Consider the following 18049-nt stretch of genomic DNA (forward strand, 5'->3'; position numbering starts at 1 on the left):
CATTTGGGATTCAGCTCATCTGGTCCACAGAGAATATCAGATAAGAAAACTAGTCTTCCTTGGGCCTAGTTAAACTATTTAGTGATACATGTGATTTTGAAAAGAAGTATTTAAAAATATTTAAAATGAAATTTGTTTTGCCTTGACCAAAATCTGAATAATTCCTTCCTATCACCACCAGAGTTAAAAATCTGTGTTCTGTGGTTACACATATCTTTATCTAATTTAAGAAGGAATCTTGCAACCTCATCATGGTGCTACAATTATATAATCTACTGATTTCCTTATATGTACCACATTTACACGAATGATGCCATTTGGCATAATTATAGTATCTGCTGTCATTACACTAATTACATCCACACTCAATAATTTCATAGAACTCAGTTTAAAATTAATCCTGAACCCAGGCATCCCTCCAAAAGGTAGGGCTTGGACTTCCAGGCCCTAAGCTAAATGAAGATAGCAGACTGTCAGTGTAATGCCCTCCATGCATCTACCAGAAATTCTTCAGATTAGGGACTCTGGTGACAGGCCAGGTGTACAGTGGTTTAGGGTGCAGGCTCTGAAGGCTTACTGCCTGTGTCCAAACTGTGCTTCTCCTTCCTAGCTGGGTTGCCTTTGACTAGCTGCTTAAGCTTTCAGTATTTCAAGTTCATCTATAAGTGGGGATAATAATAATACTCCTTTCCTGGTTATTGTAAAGAGTCTATGACTTAATCCATGTAAGGTGCTTAAAGCAGAGCCTCTGACATGCTCAAAAATATAAAATACTGTCATTCTAGAAAGCAGAGCTTCCACGAATAAACTCTTAATAAATTAATCACTCAATGAATGAACATAGTTTGCAAAACTATTTACTTAAACAAATATATAAATACATACCCACAGTATTTGGATTTATACACTCTCTCCTTTGAAGAGGATTGATGACATTTTTAATCAGGATAAGGAAATGTTATCCTGAGTGAGATCACCCCTTCTCCTGGTCCTGTGTCACTTCCTGACCTTCTTCTGTCCTCTGATCCACATCTAAAACTAATCCACATCAAGACAGTCACTTCTGTTTAACAAGTAATACACTAATTGTAGTGAGTTCTTGTTCTCTTCATCTGGAAGGAATCCAAGTTCATTTTTCAAGTACTGAATCAAGCCAAATGTCTTCTTCTCCCAGCCCTGCCCTAAAATAGTAAGGAAGTGTGTTTAGACTATCCCAGCTTCTACAGGTAGCAAGCAGTTTCTAGTTTTCATGGGAAGGACAACTTACCTTGTTCACAAGCTCTCTATTCTCAATGTGCATCCTAGAATCAGAAGGTGGGTTTAAAAAAATTGACCACACCATGATCGATTTTTTTTGTTTTACTCTTTGATATCCCATCGTGGATTATATGTCCACTCTGTCCACTGCTATCTCAGTGACTATATTTTCATACAGTTAAAACATTCACTCATTCATCAAGGAGAATAGAAATACAAGTCTTCTCCCAGATAAAGAAAACAATTTTGTTTCCATTTTTCTTTACTCTAGAAAAGTGCTTATAAATATTGGCATAGGTAAGGACACGACTAGGACTGTGGAAAGTTCCAATCAGAAGCCTTTTTGACCAGTAAACGCCTGGCAGGTAACACAGTTCTTCAGAGGTCAAGGCCAGGAAGACATTAGGTGGAATAAGAAGTTGGGGTAAGAATCTAGGTGATTCATGAATATTGAGAGGAACTAGTGAGTACAAGGTAACCCAGCTGGAAGGCAAAAGTGCAGAGACCAAGGTATCTAAGAAAGTAGTGGGAAGTCAATAGAGTTGCTCAGTCATGTCAGACTCTTCGCGACCCCATGGACTGTAGGCTGCCAGGCTTCTCTGCCCATAGCATTCTCCAGGCAAGAATACTGGAATGGGTAGCCATTCTCTTCTCCAGGAGATATTCCCAACCCAGGAATAGAACCCACGTCTCCTGCATTGCAGGCAGATTCTTTACTATCTGAGTCACCAGGGAAGCCCTTAATACCTATGGCTGATTCATGTTGATGTTTGGCAGAAATCAACAAAATTCTGCAAAAGCAATTATCCTTCAGCTAAAAAATAAATTAAAAAAAAAAAAAAAGATGCTGTCAGATCAGCACATCAGCTCCAGAGAGCAGAGGGTGGGGGTTAGGGGTGATGATCCCATACCAGGAGGTTTCCACCATGGTCTTCTAGGTCTGAACTTCAAATGGCTTGCTAAGAGGGTGGGGGAGTGAAGGACTGTGAGTCTTCTTTTTCAGTAATTTCATGGGCACTGTGATTATCTGCTCTACAGTCTTACAAATCCCTGACAGAGTGACTCGAGGGTTGATTAATGTCACAGCAAGACACTGTGAATGCTTTACTAAGCATGAACTGGACTCAACAAATTTCTCCATCTCAGTGCTGTAGACATTGTAGAATTTTTCTACCTGCCACAGAAACTTTCCTAAACAGTGCCAAAAGCATTATTTATTTTGTAGTTTTAAGAATGTTTTTTAGAATACTAATATTTCACCTGAAGCATGTTTACTCCAGTGACTGTACATGAACAATATATATACTAGCAAGATTTATGGAAGAATCAGATAACCCTCCGTGGAAGATAGGAGAAATAAATAGACATTTGCTGAAGCCCTTTGATGACAAATGGAATACTCAGTGATTCAGACCATATTTCTAATTTATTTACTTTTTAGATTTAAGTATCTTATGTTTAGAAACAGAAGGGAGAAAGTCACAGACAAAATGTACCCACATGGTGCCTGAAGTCAGTTAAAATGAACAATAAAAAAGAATATGCCTTTAGCCACAGTGTGGGTCTTCTTGTCAGAGCACAAGCACAGAGAATGAATGACCAAAGGAACCTACAATGGCTTCCTAGGCAAATTTTACTTTCAAGTGAATTATGAAGTGCATATTTAAAGATTTTTACTAAATGAGAGCAAAAGGGTCACTGAGCAGAAAATTAGCCAGGACTATAAGCAAATTTACCAATTATTCCCCTCAATGTATTACTATGTTAAAAGAAAAAAAAAGGACTCCCATTATAGTTATAGATTTGTTTTTGACCCAGGGTCGGGCACTGACAACTGCTGGACCTCTCTGTGCTCCTAGAGATCATGTTTAATATTAGGGAGTTGAACTCAGCTAGGGGTTTTCCATCTTTGTTAGTTATAGAACCTTTGTTCAAATGAAATCTTGGTCAGTAGCACATAAAGTAAACAAATTAAAATGAAGCCAAGTGTCTTCTTAGTTTCTTCTGAAAGCTTTAATAAAGTAGATTGGTGTTTTATAAAAATAGGAATATATTTCTCAAGTTCTGCAAGCTAGAAGTCCAAGATGAAGGCACCTGAAGATTCAGTGTTGGTCAGAGCCTGCCTCTTAGATGGCTGTAACCTCACCTGGGTCTTGGGACTACAGAGTTCTCTGGGGTCTCCTATATAAGGGCACCAATTCCATTCATGAGAGCTCCAGCTTCATGACCTAATTATCTCCCCAAAGCTCCACCTCCTAGTAGTGTTACCATAGGTGTTAGAATGTCAATATATGAATTTCAAAAAAGCTCAAATATTCAGGCCTTATCTCCAGTAGTACTGAGAGAAGGGTCAGTGACCCATTTCTTGCCCAGTTTGCTGAATGGTCCAACCCCTGCCACAATCCGAGGTACATAAGTGGATCACAGGGACCTTTTGTTATATGCTATCTCACATCCTCTCCAGCTTTAAAACTTATATTGTTGATAGGTGACAGCTGGCACTGAAGCCCTAACCAAACAATAGCTGTTATGAAAACAAAAGCAGTGACAGTGCAGTAGAGACTAGAAAGTTATAATCCTGCCAAGCTCAAAATAGTGTGTATCAAAACTGGCCTTCAAGAGAGAACAGGTGACCATATTTTATTGATTTCATCCATTCACTAAATTTGCATTTTCTGAGTACTTGCTGTGTGTTGATAATGCAACAATGAGAGAGACTATGTCCCCTGCAGTCTCTGTCCCCAGCATCATCTATGTGCGGAGACAACGGTGGACTTGCAATTCCACTTGAGTGTGAGGGGCAGGTAGTGGATACCATGTGAGCACCCAGGAGGGACAAGTAACCAGATCAGGAATGGTCAGCAAAGGCCTTCTCGGGGAGGGGCCTCATCTGAATCTAGTAGCCAGGTATAATGAAGATGAGAGATGGAAGAGTGCAAAATAGGTAAACATTGCAAGCAGAAAAAGAAATAAAATGTGCAAGGGAGAGAACCTGTAGGGTTCTAGGGAATGAGAGGGGAAATCATCAGTGGAGATGAGAAAGAGGATCAGCTGGAGAGCCGCCATGCCCCACTGGAAAGTGGCGTTTATCCTGAGGACTACACTCACTCAGTGCAGAATTTCAAACAAGAGGGTGTCCTAATCTCATTCTACACACAACAGGTTTAGTCAAAACTGAAAAGCTGAAGTTGAGTTTGAAAGAGAAATTGATTGGTTAAGTTGGTTGTGTAAATAGGTGATCTTGGTGAACGTGGCTTTCTCCTCGATAAGAAGAAATGAGTCCTCACTTTACCTTACGGGGCTACAGTGACGATCAAAGAAGATAATGTAAATGAAAGAACTTGGTGAACTAAAAAGTATTCTACAGACTGTTAATAAATCATGATGGTGGCAGCAGCAGCATTTTGGAGAAGAAACCACTAGATCAGCAGTAAATGAAGCTTCATAGAAGACTTTGAACAATTCAGAAACCCCAAAGGGCTGTATAATTACTTATCAACCATGAGGAAAGTGATTGAATGTTCAAGTATAGGAAGTGGTTTGGATATATACAGGTGTCAAATGAATACCTGCAGACTATTTTCTTCTTCAGTAAAAACGGTGTCATGAATTGCAGCCATCTTAGAAAAGGAACAATACCATACAGTTATAAGCACTTACAGATAAATTATCTAGAAATACATACAGTGTCTTATTTTATAGAGAGAAAAAAACAGATTCAAAGAGATTAAGTGATTCGCTGAAAATTACTACCTGGTAGGTGACAAGGTTATGAAAGTTTGCATTCAAAAGTCAAGCAACACATGTATTTATAACCACCTATGGTGCTTTATTATACAGAAATAGAATTTTTTCTTTCAGCACTTCTACCGAAGTTTTGAATGTTTTGTAAAAGAAAAGTCTGCAGGACAAGGAAGTCAAACTTAAACATGAGGGCTGTGGTGCGAGACAGGGAAACAGCAAGAAAGAGTTTATCATCAGCTATCTTCTCTGTTCTCTTTGGCTTTACAGATAATGGACCGATGGGAGAACCAAGGCAGTCCTCAGACGAGTTTATCTGCTCCGGCCATACCACAGAACCTGCCCTTCCCGCCCGCCCTTCACAGGAGTTCCTTCCCTGACTCAACAGAGGCCTTTGACCCAAGGAAGCCTGACCCATATGAGCTCTACGAGAAATCGAGAGCCATTTATGAAAGTAGGCGTAAGTGAAAGCCACATAAAACAAGAGTGCATTACAAATAGCTGAAGCCCTGCCAGGGGATTTATTGAGGCTGGAATGATCTGGTGTGATTTTATATTTTGAGGTTCAAAACCTATCTCTAAAGTAAAGCCAGCTGATCTAAACTTTTCCTTAAAAAAGAAAAAACTCAAAAAGAGCTTATATCTTTTGGGTTTAAATTTTGTTTCCTCCTTTTTTCCCCTAAATCCTTTAAGAAAATCAGGAACATGGTGGGGAAAGGGGGCAAAGGGTAGGCAGTAGAGAAAGAGATGACTAGCTTTATTTAAGCCACCAGATAATAAGAAGAAATAGTTAGGATTTTTATGTTTAATCTGATCTTAGTCTGAAGCATAGATTTTCTTAGAGCATGAATGCAGTCACTGAAGAGTTTAGGAATGTGATTAAAATGTCAACCAAGTCCTTCCAACTCATGATGGTGAAAGTAATGGTTCTAAAAGAAGCAAAGAGCAGGTGCCAATCATTTCTACCTGAAATTTCTGCTGCTTGTTTAATGCACTGGGGCCCGTTTGAAAGTTGAGTCATAAAATATTGTGTAGGCACTTGTCACCCTATTTAAAAGTCTTCTAAAATCATTTCATTGCACTTTATAAATATTAGAAAACAAAGGCTTTTAATATTGCATATGCATTCACTGAGCCATTTTTTACCACCTAACAGATCATCTCTTTTGAACGTTAAAGAACAGGAATCCAAATGGCTTGAATGTATAATCTATGAAGGAAATACACAGTATGATATGAACTTGAGTAATGGCTTGAGAAAACTAGCCTAGAGTGCCAGGTTTGGTTCCTGGTGCTCCTGTTTACAGTCTGCTGATTTCCTTTGTTTCGGTATTCCACCAGTGCCTTCTTTCCACCTTTATCATCTGAAGCATGAATAGCAAGTTTTAAATTGTGTGTGATCTCAGAGGATCTCAAATCTGCTTACTCTTTGATGAGCTCAGGGGCTGAGAATTATATGCCCAGCTGGTAAGGGAGAAAGTAGACATAATACCCTTTCCCCATCCTCTACAACTCTCTGTAAAAGTAATTTTACTTGATGAACTAGTTAGGACAGCAGGCCATTGAGAAATCACTCTCATCAAAATGAACCTCCCCCCTGCCACCACCACCCCTGCCACTCTTTTAAAAATAATTGGCTGTGTCAGGGCTAGTGTATTTCACTTTTCTCCTTCTGGCTGAACAACTGAAATGTTTTGAAAGGGCTCTGCGGAGAAGGCAATGGCACCCCACTCCAGTACTCTTGCCTGGAAAATCCCATGGGCAGAGGAGCCTGGTGGGCTGCAATCCATGGGGTCGCTAAGAGTCGGATACGACTGAGCGTCTTCACTTTCACTTTTCACTTTCATGCATTGGAGAAGGAAATGGCAACCCACTCCAGTGTCCTTGCCTGGAGAATCCCAGGGATGGGGGAGCCTGGTGGGCTGCCGTCTATGGGGCCACACAGAGTTGGACACGACTGAAGCGACTTAGCAGTAGCAGCAGTAGTTAGAATGTCTTTGCTCTGATAGAATAAATTTTTTCACTGTGTAATACAGAGTATGAATTCATGGTGTTAACGGTCATTATACTGAAAAAATAGGAATGATTTCAGCACAGTTCTTAATACCTTTTCTATTTTAGTAATCAAGTTGACCTTTAGCACCATGAGGAGACACCCAAGTTGACTTCTATGCCTGCTCTCACTAACTAGGAGATAAGAAAACTAAGTGTAAACGAGTAGAGATCAGGATACAGAAGTCCTAACTCAGAAGGTGGAACATATCTCCTGTCCTTGCTTGCTGAATTTTGTGGTTACCTTTAGAGAATGTCAAGAGATGCTTCCTCCTGTTTTTATCCCTTCATTAGTCATTTGCTTCCATCCTTTTGTGGTTTCCTGACCAATGCAAGCTTTATTATTCAAGACAAAGGCAGTGTTGCTGTTTATTCTCTTTTCTTTATGGTGTCTAATGCTCTTTGTGGAAAAGAATGGTGTATGACTTTCTTCTAACCCTGAACAAATTCTGATTTCTTTATCCAGCCCCTGCAATGCTCCTTCTGTTCATTGCCTTTCCACTCCTCACCTGTGACAAACCTCCCAAAGCAATCTGCCTTAACCTCCGTGACTTTCTTTTTCGGTCCTCCTTTGGGAGCTCTGTACCCCTTTGTGTCTGCAGCCACTTGAACAACAAACATCCTGACTGCCCGCCCCATGCCCCTGCCCTTCCATCAGAGCCCAGCCCGTGCCTCTGCTGGGGCCTCTTTCATTGCTCCTCCCCCCTCCTCCCCACCGCCTGTCTTGTTTTCTCAGCTCTCTCTAATGTTTCCAAGGACACAATGATGTTTTCAGGGTCACAACTCTTAGGAGCCAAAAGAGCCATTTTCTTTCTCATTCTTCTCTCTCTGTCCTGTTATTTTGTGACACTAAATGGAGTGTGAATGAAACACAGAAATCATGTCAAGGTAAGAAAAGCTCTGCTCTGAAGATTAAGGAAACCAAAAAAAAAACAAAAAACATGGCACCACTTTCTCTAATCTCTGGATAGCTGATCAGTTCACTTTGCTTTTCTCAGCTTCACATAGACCTTTGCTCTGTATCCATATCCTGTTTCCAAGTGTGACAAAGTCTCATTATCTCTTTTAAATTTTTAGAAAAATGCCAAAAATACATTCTTTTAATGAACAGAGGGAGTATTTCTTGTTATCTTCTAATAGTTTTGGTTTTTGTAACCATTGTAAAATATATGCATCCAAACAAAAGACCCATATTGAGCTACTCTATTCTTTTGAATTACATGCATAATATTTAGGTATGACTCCTTTTATTCTGTACCTCCGAACTGTTTCCTAGGAGAAAAATCAGTGGGACCAAGGAAAGTATGGAAGGGAATCCTAACCAAAGTGTCTAAACCACATCTTGTGACATTTTCCTTGACCTGTAATGACCTCATGGTATCCTCTTTTACAATGAAATCTAATGCTGAGCAGATTTTTTTTTAATTCATGTTTAAAACTGGGTTGCAGTTACCAAATAAAAGAGTGTACCTGCACCCACAAGCTTCTGCTCTACAAAGCTACAGAATGTTTGTTACATCCAGTCTGTCAAGAAGTATTTGGATTCAAATTACTAGTCCTCTGCAAATGATGGAAACTTATCAAATGATGTAAATCGTGCTGTGCCTCATTTGGCTCATAATTAGATTATGCTGATATTTTAATGTGCATACACAGGACATCTTAATAAAGATGTATTCCTGGGAGGAAAAATACTGTGATTTTAAATAAACAAAGACAACCATAGGATACTACAGCCACAGGAACCATGGCAGGTACATGCTTATGAAAGGAAAAGCTAGAAACACCTTGGGTCCTCATAAGATCCTATGATTACATGGGACTTGATAGAAAGAAGATTCTTCCATCTAGCAGGCCAGGCAATGCCTCTGATTGCAGAGCATCAGGCAGAGTGCCCAGAGGTGGCTGCTCCAGGCTCCACATCAATCAACAAGACTGTATGAAGCACAGTGTGTGTCTGGAACTCTGCTGGGCACTCCATGAGAGAAAAATCACAAAACATAATCTCCACTCACATGAGGCTTGCAGTGAAAGTGGGGACACAAACATAGGAAAGCAATTCCTAAATGACATTTTTGTTATGTAACAGCGAATAATTATCAGGATTTTAACATGCAAAATGTCGCAACTGATACAGATAATAGTTTAAATATAACTAGACAATTAGACCCATCGTTTTTCATTCCATGTTCAGAATTGATATTTAATCAGAAGAATGTTTTGCATGAAACATCTTTTAATTATCAGAATCTCATTAGTTCTTACTGCAAGCTCTATGAAAAAAGAAAAATTTTCCTGATTAACTTCATTCCACATAAGCTTATAAGCATACTAGAAGAACCGTGCCTAAAAAGTCCCAACAGAAATTTTGACCAGTGGGGTTTCTGGGTTTTCATGTTGGTTTTTCAAGTGCTGACACCCTATATTATTACTGGAAATTCCCAGAAAACAGCAAAAATCTATCCACCCTCATCTCTATCCAAGACTTTTACATAAATCTCACTTTCCTTTGTGTAACAGTCTCTGTTGATAATTGACTTCTTGCTGTTTCCATTACTTGGATTTTTTTTAATTGAAAGCAGAGGAAAATACCCACCGTTGTGTAATGAGATAAGCCATGCTATTTTTAAGTTTTCCCTTCTCTGTCTTTTTTTCCATAAATCTCATGAAAGAGGGACTTTAATTTTCTTTGCAGTCACAAGATGAAAGGTTTGTCTCGGTTTGTATGCGAACATTCTAAATGTTGGGCTCCGTACACCATTTCTGACTTTGAGGGGAAAAGACTATTTCTAAAGATCCTTCCTGCCTCTGCCCTCCCATCTCCTCCTGCCACTTGTTCTCTATATGTGTTTACATCATTGTTTCAACCACATATTTCCAATATGATAGGAGACAGTTTGTAATGTCCTACGTACCCCAAGACTATCTAGGGTGACTGTGCATACCATTGCCTGGGAGAGCCCTGCTCATGTTGTCCTGGTATAATTAATAGGTCCCTTTAACACTGCAGATTGTCCTCATTGAATGATAAATTATATGACTTTCCTTTACTACATAGTCTGTTAAAGAGATAGACATCATTACTGTCTAAGAAAAGCATATGTCTAAATATACAGGCTGTGAATACAAATTTTAAAGCCTAATCAGATAAATAATTTCTTTTAAACTGATTTATTTGGCTCCCTGAATTTTTGTCCATACATCTTTTATCCCTAATTTGAGGTAAAGATGTATGTAGTGACTTGTCTTGGTAGCCAAACACCCAGAGAACTCCATCCATACCCAGAAAACTGTGCAGATGTACAAGTCCAGACCATGGCAAGCTAAGCAAAAAAAAAAGTAGGTGGTGAGGCTTCACTAGTCTAAGTGAAGAGAACTTCTCATTCTTATCACAGAGAATAAATCAGATTCGTCATCGCAATAATCACAGGACCAAAAAAAGAGTTAACTTTGTCTGTCTTTCTGCTCCTAAGACAGATTGTACTCACATAACTGCAGAAAAATGGCCATACTGCCTCCTCTTTTTAATGCAAGGGAATACAAAGTGCTTCCCAAAGAAATGAGTGTGGCTCACTTTGGAATCTTACAAAATAAGATTGTAATCATGCCAAGGAACTTGATAATTTAGGAATGAGGGCCATGTCCTGCTGCTTCATTTTTCACTAATTCAGACTTTTTTTAGAGTTTGTCCCCTCAGCTCATGGGGCCATTTCTTGAACACACTCCACACTGCAATCTCAGAAGCTGGAGCAGACAAGCCAGTGAAAACAAAAAGAGACAGAGAAGAAAACCTCTTGTTCCCTGAAACTCTTCCCTCATGATTCTGTCCCTTAGTAGGAATTATGACTGAAGTTGTTCAAACTTTTTTCTCTTCACATTGAACCTTGGTTATTATAAATAAACAATTTATGAGATACAACATGTCCATACTCCTTTGCAGTAAGACATCACTCAAACATAGGATTGTAAAAAAGTGAGGGATCCATAGAGTATAATGTGCCTTCTGGTAGGACCTCCTTAGAATAGAAATTCCTCTGGAATGTCTTCAAAATGAACTCACACAATCAATTTTTCTTTCGAGAAATGAGGAAGCATTAATCTGTAATAAGCAATGAGTTTTGTGCTGAAGGTAGCAATCAAGAGCAACCACAGGCCAGTTAAATAGCATACTGAATGAAGGCTACAAGACTGTTTTTAGTACTCTATTTGAAATGAAATTATAATTCATAGCTGATCAAAAATGGACCATTGTGTTTTTCACATCTATGGCTTTTATCCTGCACTTTGTTGTTCATTGTGGAGTTCTTTTGGGCTTGTAATGCACATGTAATTCCTAACATCTTAAATGGGTGGTTGTATTTCTAAACCATCTTCTTTTTTTCTGCTGCTCTTTCCTTGTTATTAGTGAGCAAGGGTTGTAGTTAGCACTGACTCCCATCCTAATGGCAGAGCCATTTGGAAAGCTGGGGTAGTGTAAAAATATTATTCGCTGCAGCACATCACTTAAGAGCCTAAATGGAAACCAGTGGTGTGAACCGCAGCACACGAGGCAGACGCACAAGATGTGCTGAGCGCAGAGCCGGAGCTCCATGGCCCGTGCAAGTGCTTCTGCTTGAGCCTTCTTGTCTCCAGTCTCCTCTGCCCTTGTGACTGAACAGCCAATACAGTCAAACTGAAGACACCGATAGTTTAGGGAAGCTTTAGATAAAGTGACGGCTTCCATAGCAGCAGGCAGCTATTCAGTAATCATAAACAACTACCTTAGTTTCTAGAACACCCACATGTCTGAACACAGCTAGATCAAGCCCTGGCCACATATGCTTGGACATTGCTGATGTCCAGTGGCCTGTGGGTAGTCCAGTACTACCCACAAATGTTCTCTGGAACACTACCTTATTTTAGTGAAAAATCAAAATAGGATGATATGTAAATGTTTAGACACTTTTACCAGTGACTTTAACATTAGAATCATAAAAAGACCAGAAAATTTTAATAACATCATCATTTAAAATATCCTCTATTGGGACTTTCTTGGCAATGCAGTGGTTAGCACTCTATGCTTCCAATGCAGGGCATGCAGGTTCGATCCCTGGTCAGGGAACTATGATCTCATATGTCATACAGCACAGTCAGAAATAAAATAAAATTTAAAAAGAAAAAAAAACACTCCATGGGGGAAATGAGCATTAAAAAAAGTCCGCAACTGCACAATGAAGGTTAATTTCCTGTACCTTGTTCAGGAAAATCATTATTGCTGTCTTTAATTTGTTATGGTTTAATCTGTGAAAAAAAAATTGCCTTTCAGCTGGAGTTTCTGATATATCACATTGTGCGTCACTTTGCAGTTAGAGTATGTTGGTAAAGGAGTCAGTAAATCCAGTTAAGTGTGCTTGCTGTTTTTCATATGTATATTTTATTTTGGAAATCTAATTTCAAAAATAATATTTTTCAGTAACTTTGTAAATAACTATGGTATTATATTTCTAACAGGTTCCTTTTAATAGAGAAAGAAATAGCTAAGTAGTAATGATAGTGAAATAAAAGTTAGGTTGGAGACATGTTTTTCCCCTGTATTTTAGAAATTAGATTCAATCTGATAGCTTATAAATTCATTTAATTCACTAGTTTAAAACTTGATGCTCTGGGACTCAGGCAGAGGATAAAAGGGGATGGAGATTGGAGAAGTAAATTCTAAAATCAGTCCTTGATTGAGAGTTAGTTTGTCAGAGCATTTTGGTGGTAGCACAAGTTGACAATGTAACCCAAAGTACTTTCATGATTAAAAATGAGACCATTGGGGCTACAGTAAACTGAGTGTAATTGCTGGATGGCAAGTAGGTCCTAGTGAGATCAGGATAGTATAAAGATTATGATGTCACTTTTACAACTAATGGAGGTATTTAGAAGGGCACAGTCTTCCATCCCTGTTATAGCTCCATCTTTATGATTAAAGAAATTTCTCAATTCATAATCCTAAGCAGTTACACTAAACAGGGAGATTAAAAAAAAAAAAAAGTAGTTTTGCTGGAGAGCTTATTTCCTGTGAAAATGCAGATTGCCTAGCAGGGAGGTTGATTCTCCCCACAGCAAGTGAGACTAGCTGTGCAGGGTACCTTGGGGAAGCCTGTCATCGCCCTCAAGAGGCTTCTATTTCATTTTCAGTGTTGAATAGTGAAGCAAACAAAGCTCAGTAAGAAAGCAATCAGAACTTGGTCTTCTAATTTTTTAAGTTTAATGATAAAATACCCATTTTTTCCATAGTATTTCATATGCACATTATAGAAAATATATAGTATTTTACACTCATGTCCCTAAACTTTTATGTTATATGTAACATGTTATGGTATCATAGTTCTCATGAAGGATCCCTATCGCTAAAATAAACCAATTTTATTCAACTATTTATATATAACTTACTATCCAGATAATTATAAGGATCAAAATATTTGGACTGGTGTACATAAATCAGCATAATTATTTATTGAAGTTTTCACTTTCCATTTTGATATTTGATGACACAATATCATAATGTGATTTCAAAGATATGTGCATATTTTGGGTTCTGGATTGACTTTACTTTCAAATCAGCATTCTTATCATCAGAAGCAAAGCTTAATCTTTGGAAATGGTGATCTTTTTTTTTTCCATTCTGATCAAAAGAATTCAGGCATTTTCCTGCATGTGAAAGAGATACATTTATAGACATATTCATATATGTAAAACAGGGTAAGTCTGTCCATTAACTCCATGGATTTTAGAGAAAAAATCATGAAACACAAGAAAAAGATTGAGGGTGAGTTCTAATTGCAACCAAAAAAAAAAAGATGAATTTTTAAATGCCATAAATGAATTTCAATTTTAATTCCCCATTTTCCCATCCAGAACAAGTGCCACCAAGGACCAGTTTTCGAATGGATTCTTCTGGCAAGTATTCTTCAGTACTCACAGTCCTGTGAATGAAATGTCTTCCATTTTGTGTAACAAATCATTCTTCTGAGTAATATCAGTTTTTTAGTATATAATCACCATGCTAATTTCACTCACCCACATAAGCATATATTTAAGGTAGAGGGCAATTCTCACCAAATTTGACCTATATGGCAGCCAAGGAAACAAACAAAAGTCAAAGGAAAACAATCATTTATTCATTAAGTTCTTTCATAAAATGCTTTAGTAAAAGACTAGATTAAAACACCAGGTACCAAAGGAAGCTATCAGATTGACTAAATCATGCTATCCAGCTGAGAAGCTTCTAGACACTTGTTGCTACTAGGTGCTTGAAATCTGAGTTTGGATGTCCTGTGAGAAGTATGTAAGATCCACACTGAATTTCAAAAACTTAGTACCAAAAAAAAGAAAAAAGAAATGTATGATATCTCACTAATTATTGTGTCAGTGCTTAAATAGTATTTTGGGTATGTTAGGTTAAGCATATTATTAAAATTGTATCTGTTTCTTTTTGCTTTCTAAACTATGGCTACTAGAATTAAATTACCTATGTAGCTTGCCTTTTGTTTACATTGAACAGCACTGGACTAGATAATTGAAATAAGCTAGAGTATCTGAAAAAATTTGCAGTTTAGACATTTCCATAGAACTTACTAGAAATTTTGCTAATGTAGAATGAAATTATTTTCACATCAGTTAAATACTGATAACCATTTATTTTTTTAAAACCATGCCAGTTACACAGTGCTACATTTTGATAGTATTTTAAGTTAGAATAGAATAGTTTGAAGCTTAAGAGCTTTTAGTAATAATTAAATTACTTAAATATTTTTGACCTAATTATTCTGAAGAAATATTTATTAATTTGGTTTAGGCTGAAATATTTAATTTTATGGAAATAAAGGAAGAAGAGGAAGATTTAGATCTTCTTACTCTTAAGAAGTACTTTGAACAGCTATTTAGACCACTAGATGGAAAGCCAGAATACTGAAACAATTGTAGAAAAGAATGTTTCATAATAATAATACTATTTCAGGTCTGTGGGCTCACAACATACATCTCTAGAGTGTGTCTATGATGACAGCTCATTACCCATCTCAGCATGTTCTAACACCCCTTGGAGAATATATGTGCTTGAGATCATTTCATTCTATAAGTTTCCATGTCATTTTTTTGGATTTGTAGAAAATATGGAAGATATTGCTCAGCATTTTGTCCTCAGATAATGTATAAAGTATTTGGTTTAGCTGTGTCTGAAGTTTTTTAAGATATAACTATATATATTATATTATAAATTAAACATAATTTTTAATATAATATATATTTTATACCAACTATAAAATCTTTGTAGTTTTTAAGAGTATCTTAGAACCAGAGGGAAAATGAGACCTAGTAATTACAGGTGCAAAATGAAGGCAAGATTTAATTTGAGATTCTGAATCTTAGCTTACAGCCACAACAAGCACGTTTTCTGCATTTCTCAGCTTCTGAATGTACTATGTTTAAAGCCAAAAGAAGAAAGAGAAGAACTACGTTTATGTAATAACTTAGATAACCTTGATATATGAAAAAAAAATGAGTCCAAAATACATATTATTTGAAAGAGGAAAGTTTTAATATAGTTTGAGTGTATTAAACTACCATGCAATCCAGATTTTCAGGTTTAAGAACCAATCCAAATATTTTGTTAAGTGTCCACACAAGTTTGGAAACTATTCTGGAAAATTATGACTCCAACCACAATAAATAGATCTTCTATACTATTTCTCATATTTATAAAATGTTCTTTATCAAGCTATTTGTCATGATTTTGACTTGGATCTGTTTATTATAATTGTAAGGTATTTTGCTAACTAACTGCATAAGATGCCTAGGCAAAATTAATGGTAGGAAGTCCTAATGTAATTAGGAAGCTAAGTGAAATCTCAATAGTAGAATAGTGTTGTGGTTTATCAGGTTCACTAGATTGGAAACAATTAAATTTAAGACACATTTATTTAGCAACTCATGCAGGCTATTCATAATGGAATTTTATAAACAAACAAAGATAATTATGCCATCACCAGGGTAGAATGTTAAGAAGAAACAATTAATCCATAGTCAGGACCTTTGAGTGGACAGCTCCACCCAAAGACAAGAAAACCAGGATATGGAGTATCACAGAAATCAAGACTAGAAATTGCTTCTGAAAGGAGATCTTTTCTTGTTTAGAGACAAAAGAAATCAAGGATCATAAAGGGTGTGTCAACAGCATTAAGTGAGACATAGAAATCAAGCAGAATGAGCAAAGAAAAAATGGCCATTGGATTTGATCATTAGGATGTCATCAGTGACCTTAGAGCAGTTCAGTAATGCCAAGAGCACAGAAACCAGACTGGCAGGAGTAAGTCAGAGAGGAAGAGGTAAGGCTTGCATCCAGGAGAGAAAAGGATAAGGAGAGCAGGGGAGTATTTAGGATGGGAAAATCTGACTTAATTTGAAAACTCTGGCTATTTGAAGAGAACCATATGAAGAGTGGGAGATGGCCTCTACTATGGCTAAACCATGTCTGGCCATGTTCATATCACCAAAGGTTATAAAGAGAAAAAAGTGGAGAGAAGTGATTCTTTTAAGGTAGATATGTATTAGTTATTGATCTGGTACTGTTAGATTTGAGCAATAAAAGTTATTTAATTCCTGTTTAACTTTTTCTGTATCTGGAGTTCTTTGGAAACCACCTTTGATTCTTTCCTAGTACTGTCTTTCCTAGATTTCTTTATGAGGAAAAGCAAAAAAACCAAAAACAAAAAAACATTTTTTCCAGTAGAAAAAAATATTTAATGAATTCATTCTCTGTGCCAGACTGTGGTAATAAGCCCATGGTGCTTATGTTTAATTAAAACATGAAAGGGGATTCAAGTACCAGAATTTAATTGACATGTTTACAGCAGCATCCCATGTGCCAAATTAATCCATAAAAATGCCATTCTTTGCATTTTTGAGGCTTGAATACATTCACAGAATTAATAAGTTGTGTTCAGTCACCCATCCTTTTCCCTTAAACTGTGCATAAAGCCATGTCTTTCAGAAGCTAGACCAAGGGTATATATAGCATGTGAAGTCTTCCTGGAGTCTTAATGCAAAATAAGAATCAGCTTTTGAAATGATGCTTTTCTTTATTATGACAGAGGTTGCCCTGCTATGTGGATGTAGTTTTTTCAATATTAGTGAGATCCCAGGATTAATCAGTAGTTGTAAATTCCATCCCCATAGCTTGTCCCAGTGGTCATGCAAAGTCCCACCTGGGACAAGGATCTTCAGATGTTTTATTTCATAATGCCTGAGGATCCCAAGACCCACCTCTAAAGAACCAGCAACACTGGCCACAGCTAGCCATTGTACACCAGCATCCAAAAAGTTTTCTGACTCGTTTAGTCCATTTCTTCACAACCACTGCCTCATCTTGAGTTGCACCAAGCCATGCCTGAGAGCACCTCTGATGGTTTTTCAAACAGAAAAAGAAGAGGAAAAAGAAGGAAAAAAAGAGTGCAAATACAGAAAAAAATAAGGCAGAAAAGAAAGGAAAAATGAATGTTGGTGGGGGCATGACTGAGTGACATTGAGTGACTCAGGTCCCTCCCACTGAGTGTTCACCCAACCCCCTCATCTAACAACTTACTAGGTACGTGGTTCGTAAACCAACTGGAGAGAGAAGTGAGGATTGTGAAACAGTGGGATGAAGACTGGCCCTTGAATTTCTTTGCTTTAAGTCCTTACACCGACAGGGGAAGAGATAAAGCATATTACAGTCGTTTTAAACATGTCATCACACCAGAAGAGCAACTGAAGAAAAGTATGAGAAACATCATAATCTTTCAAGAGAGCTAACAAAGTGGGGAGAAAGAGAAACATTTCAAGCTTTGTGCATGTAATTTTAGTTACTTTCTAAAGCCAGACTCAAATGGTAGGGGGAAGGAAGGAGAAACCAAAGAAAAATTGTCTTTCTGAAAACTCTTATTTTCCTTACACACACACACACACACACACACACACACACACACACACACACACA

At 37.5% G+C, this 18049-nt stretch overlaps 1 protein-coding gene across 1 annotated transcript in view; it reads left to right on the plus strand.

The window, feature by feature from the left end:
• Window positions 1-18049, plus strand: part of MAGI2 (membrane associated guanylate kinase, WW and PDZ domain containing 2) — a 1493747-nt gene that overhangs the window by 1291835 nt on the left and 183863 nt on the right. The window contains exons 12-13 of the mRNA XM_040260742.1: window positions 5269-5458; window positions 13933-13974. Coding sequence (XP_040116676.1) covers window positions 5269-5458; window positions 13933-13974 — 232 coding nt within the window. The remainder of the gene's footprint in view (window positions 1-5268; window positions 5459-13932; window positions 13975-18049) is intronic.

This window comes from Oryx dammah, unplaced genomic scaffold (genome assembly GCF_014754425.2).
Source record: "Oryx dammah isolate SB20612 unplaced genomic scaffold, SCBI_Odam_1.1 HiC_scaffold_18, whole genome shotgun sequence".
NCBI classification, from domain to species: domain Eukaryota; kingdom Metazoa; phylum Chordata; class Mammalia; order Artiodactyla; family Bovidae; genus Oryx; species Oryx dammah.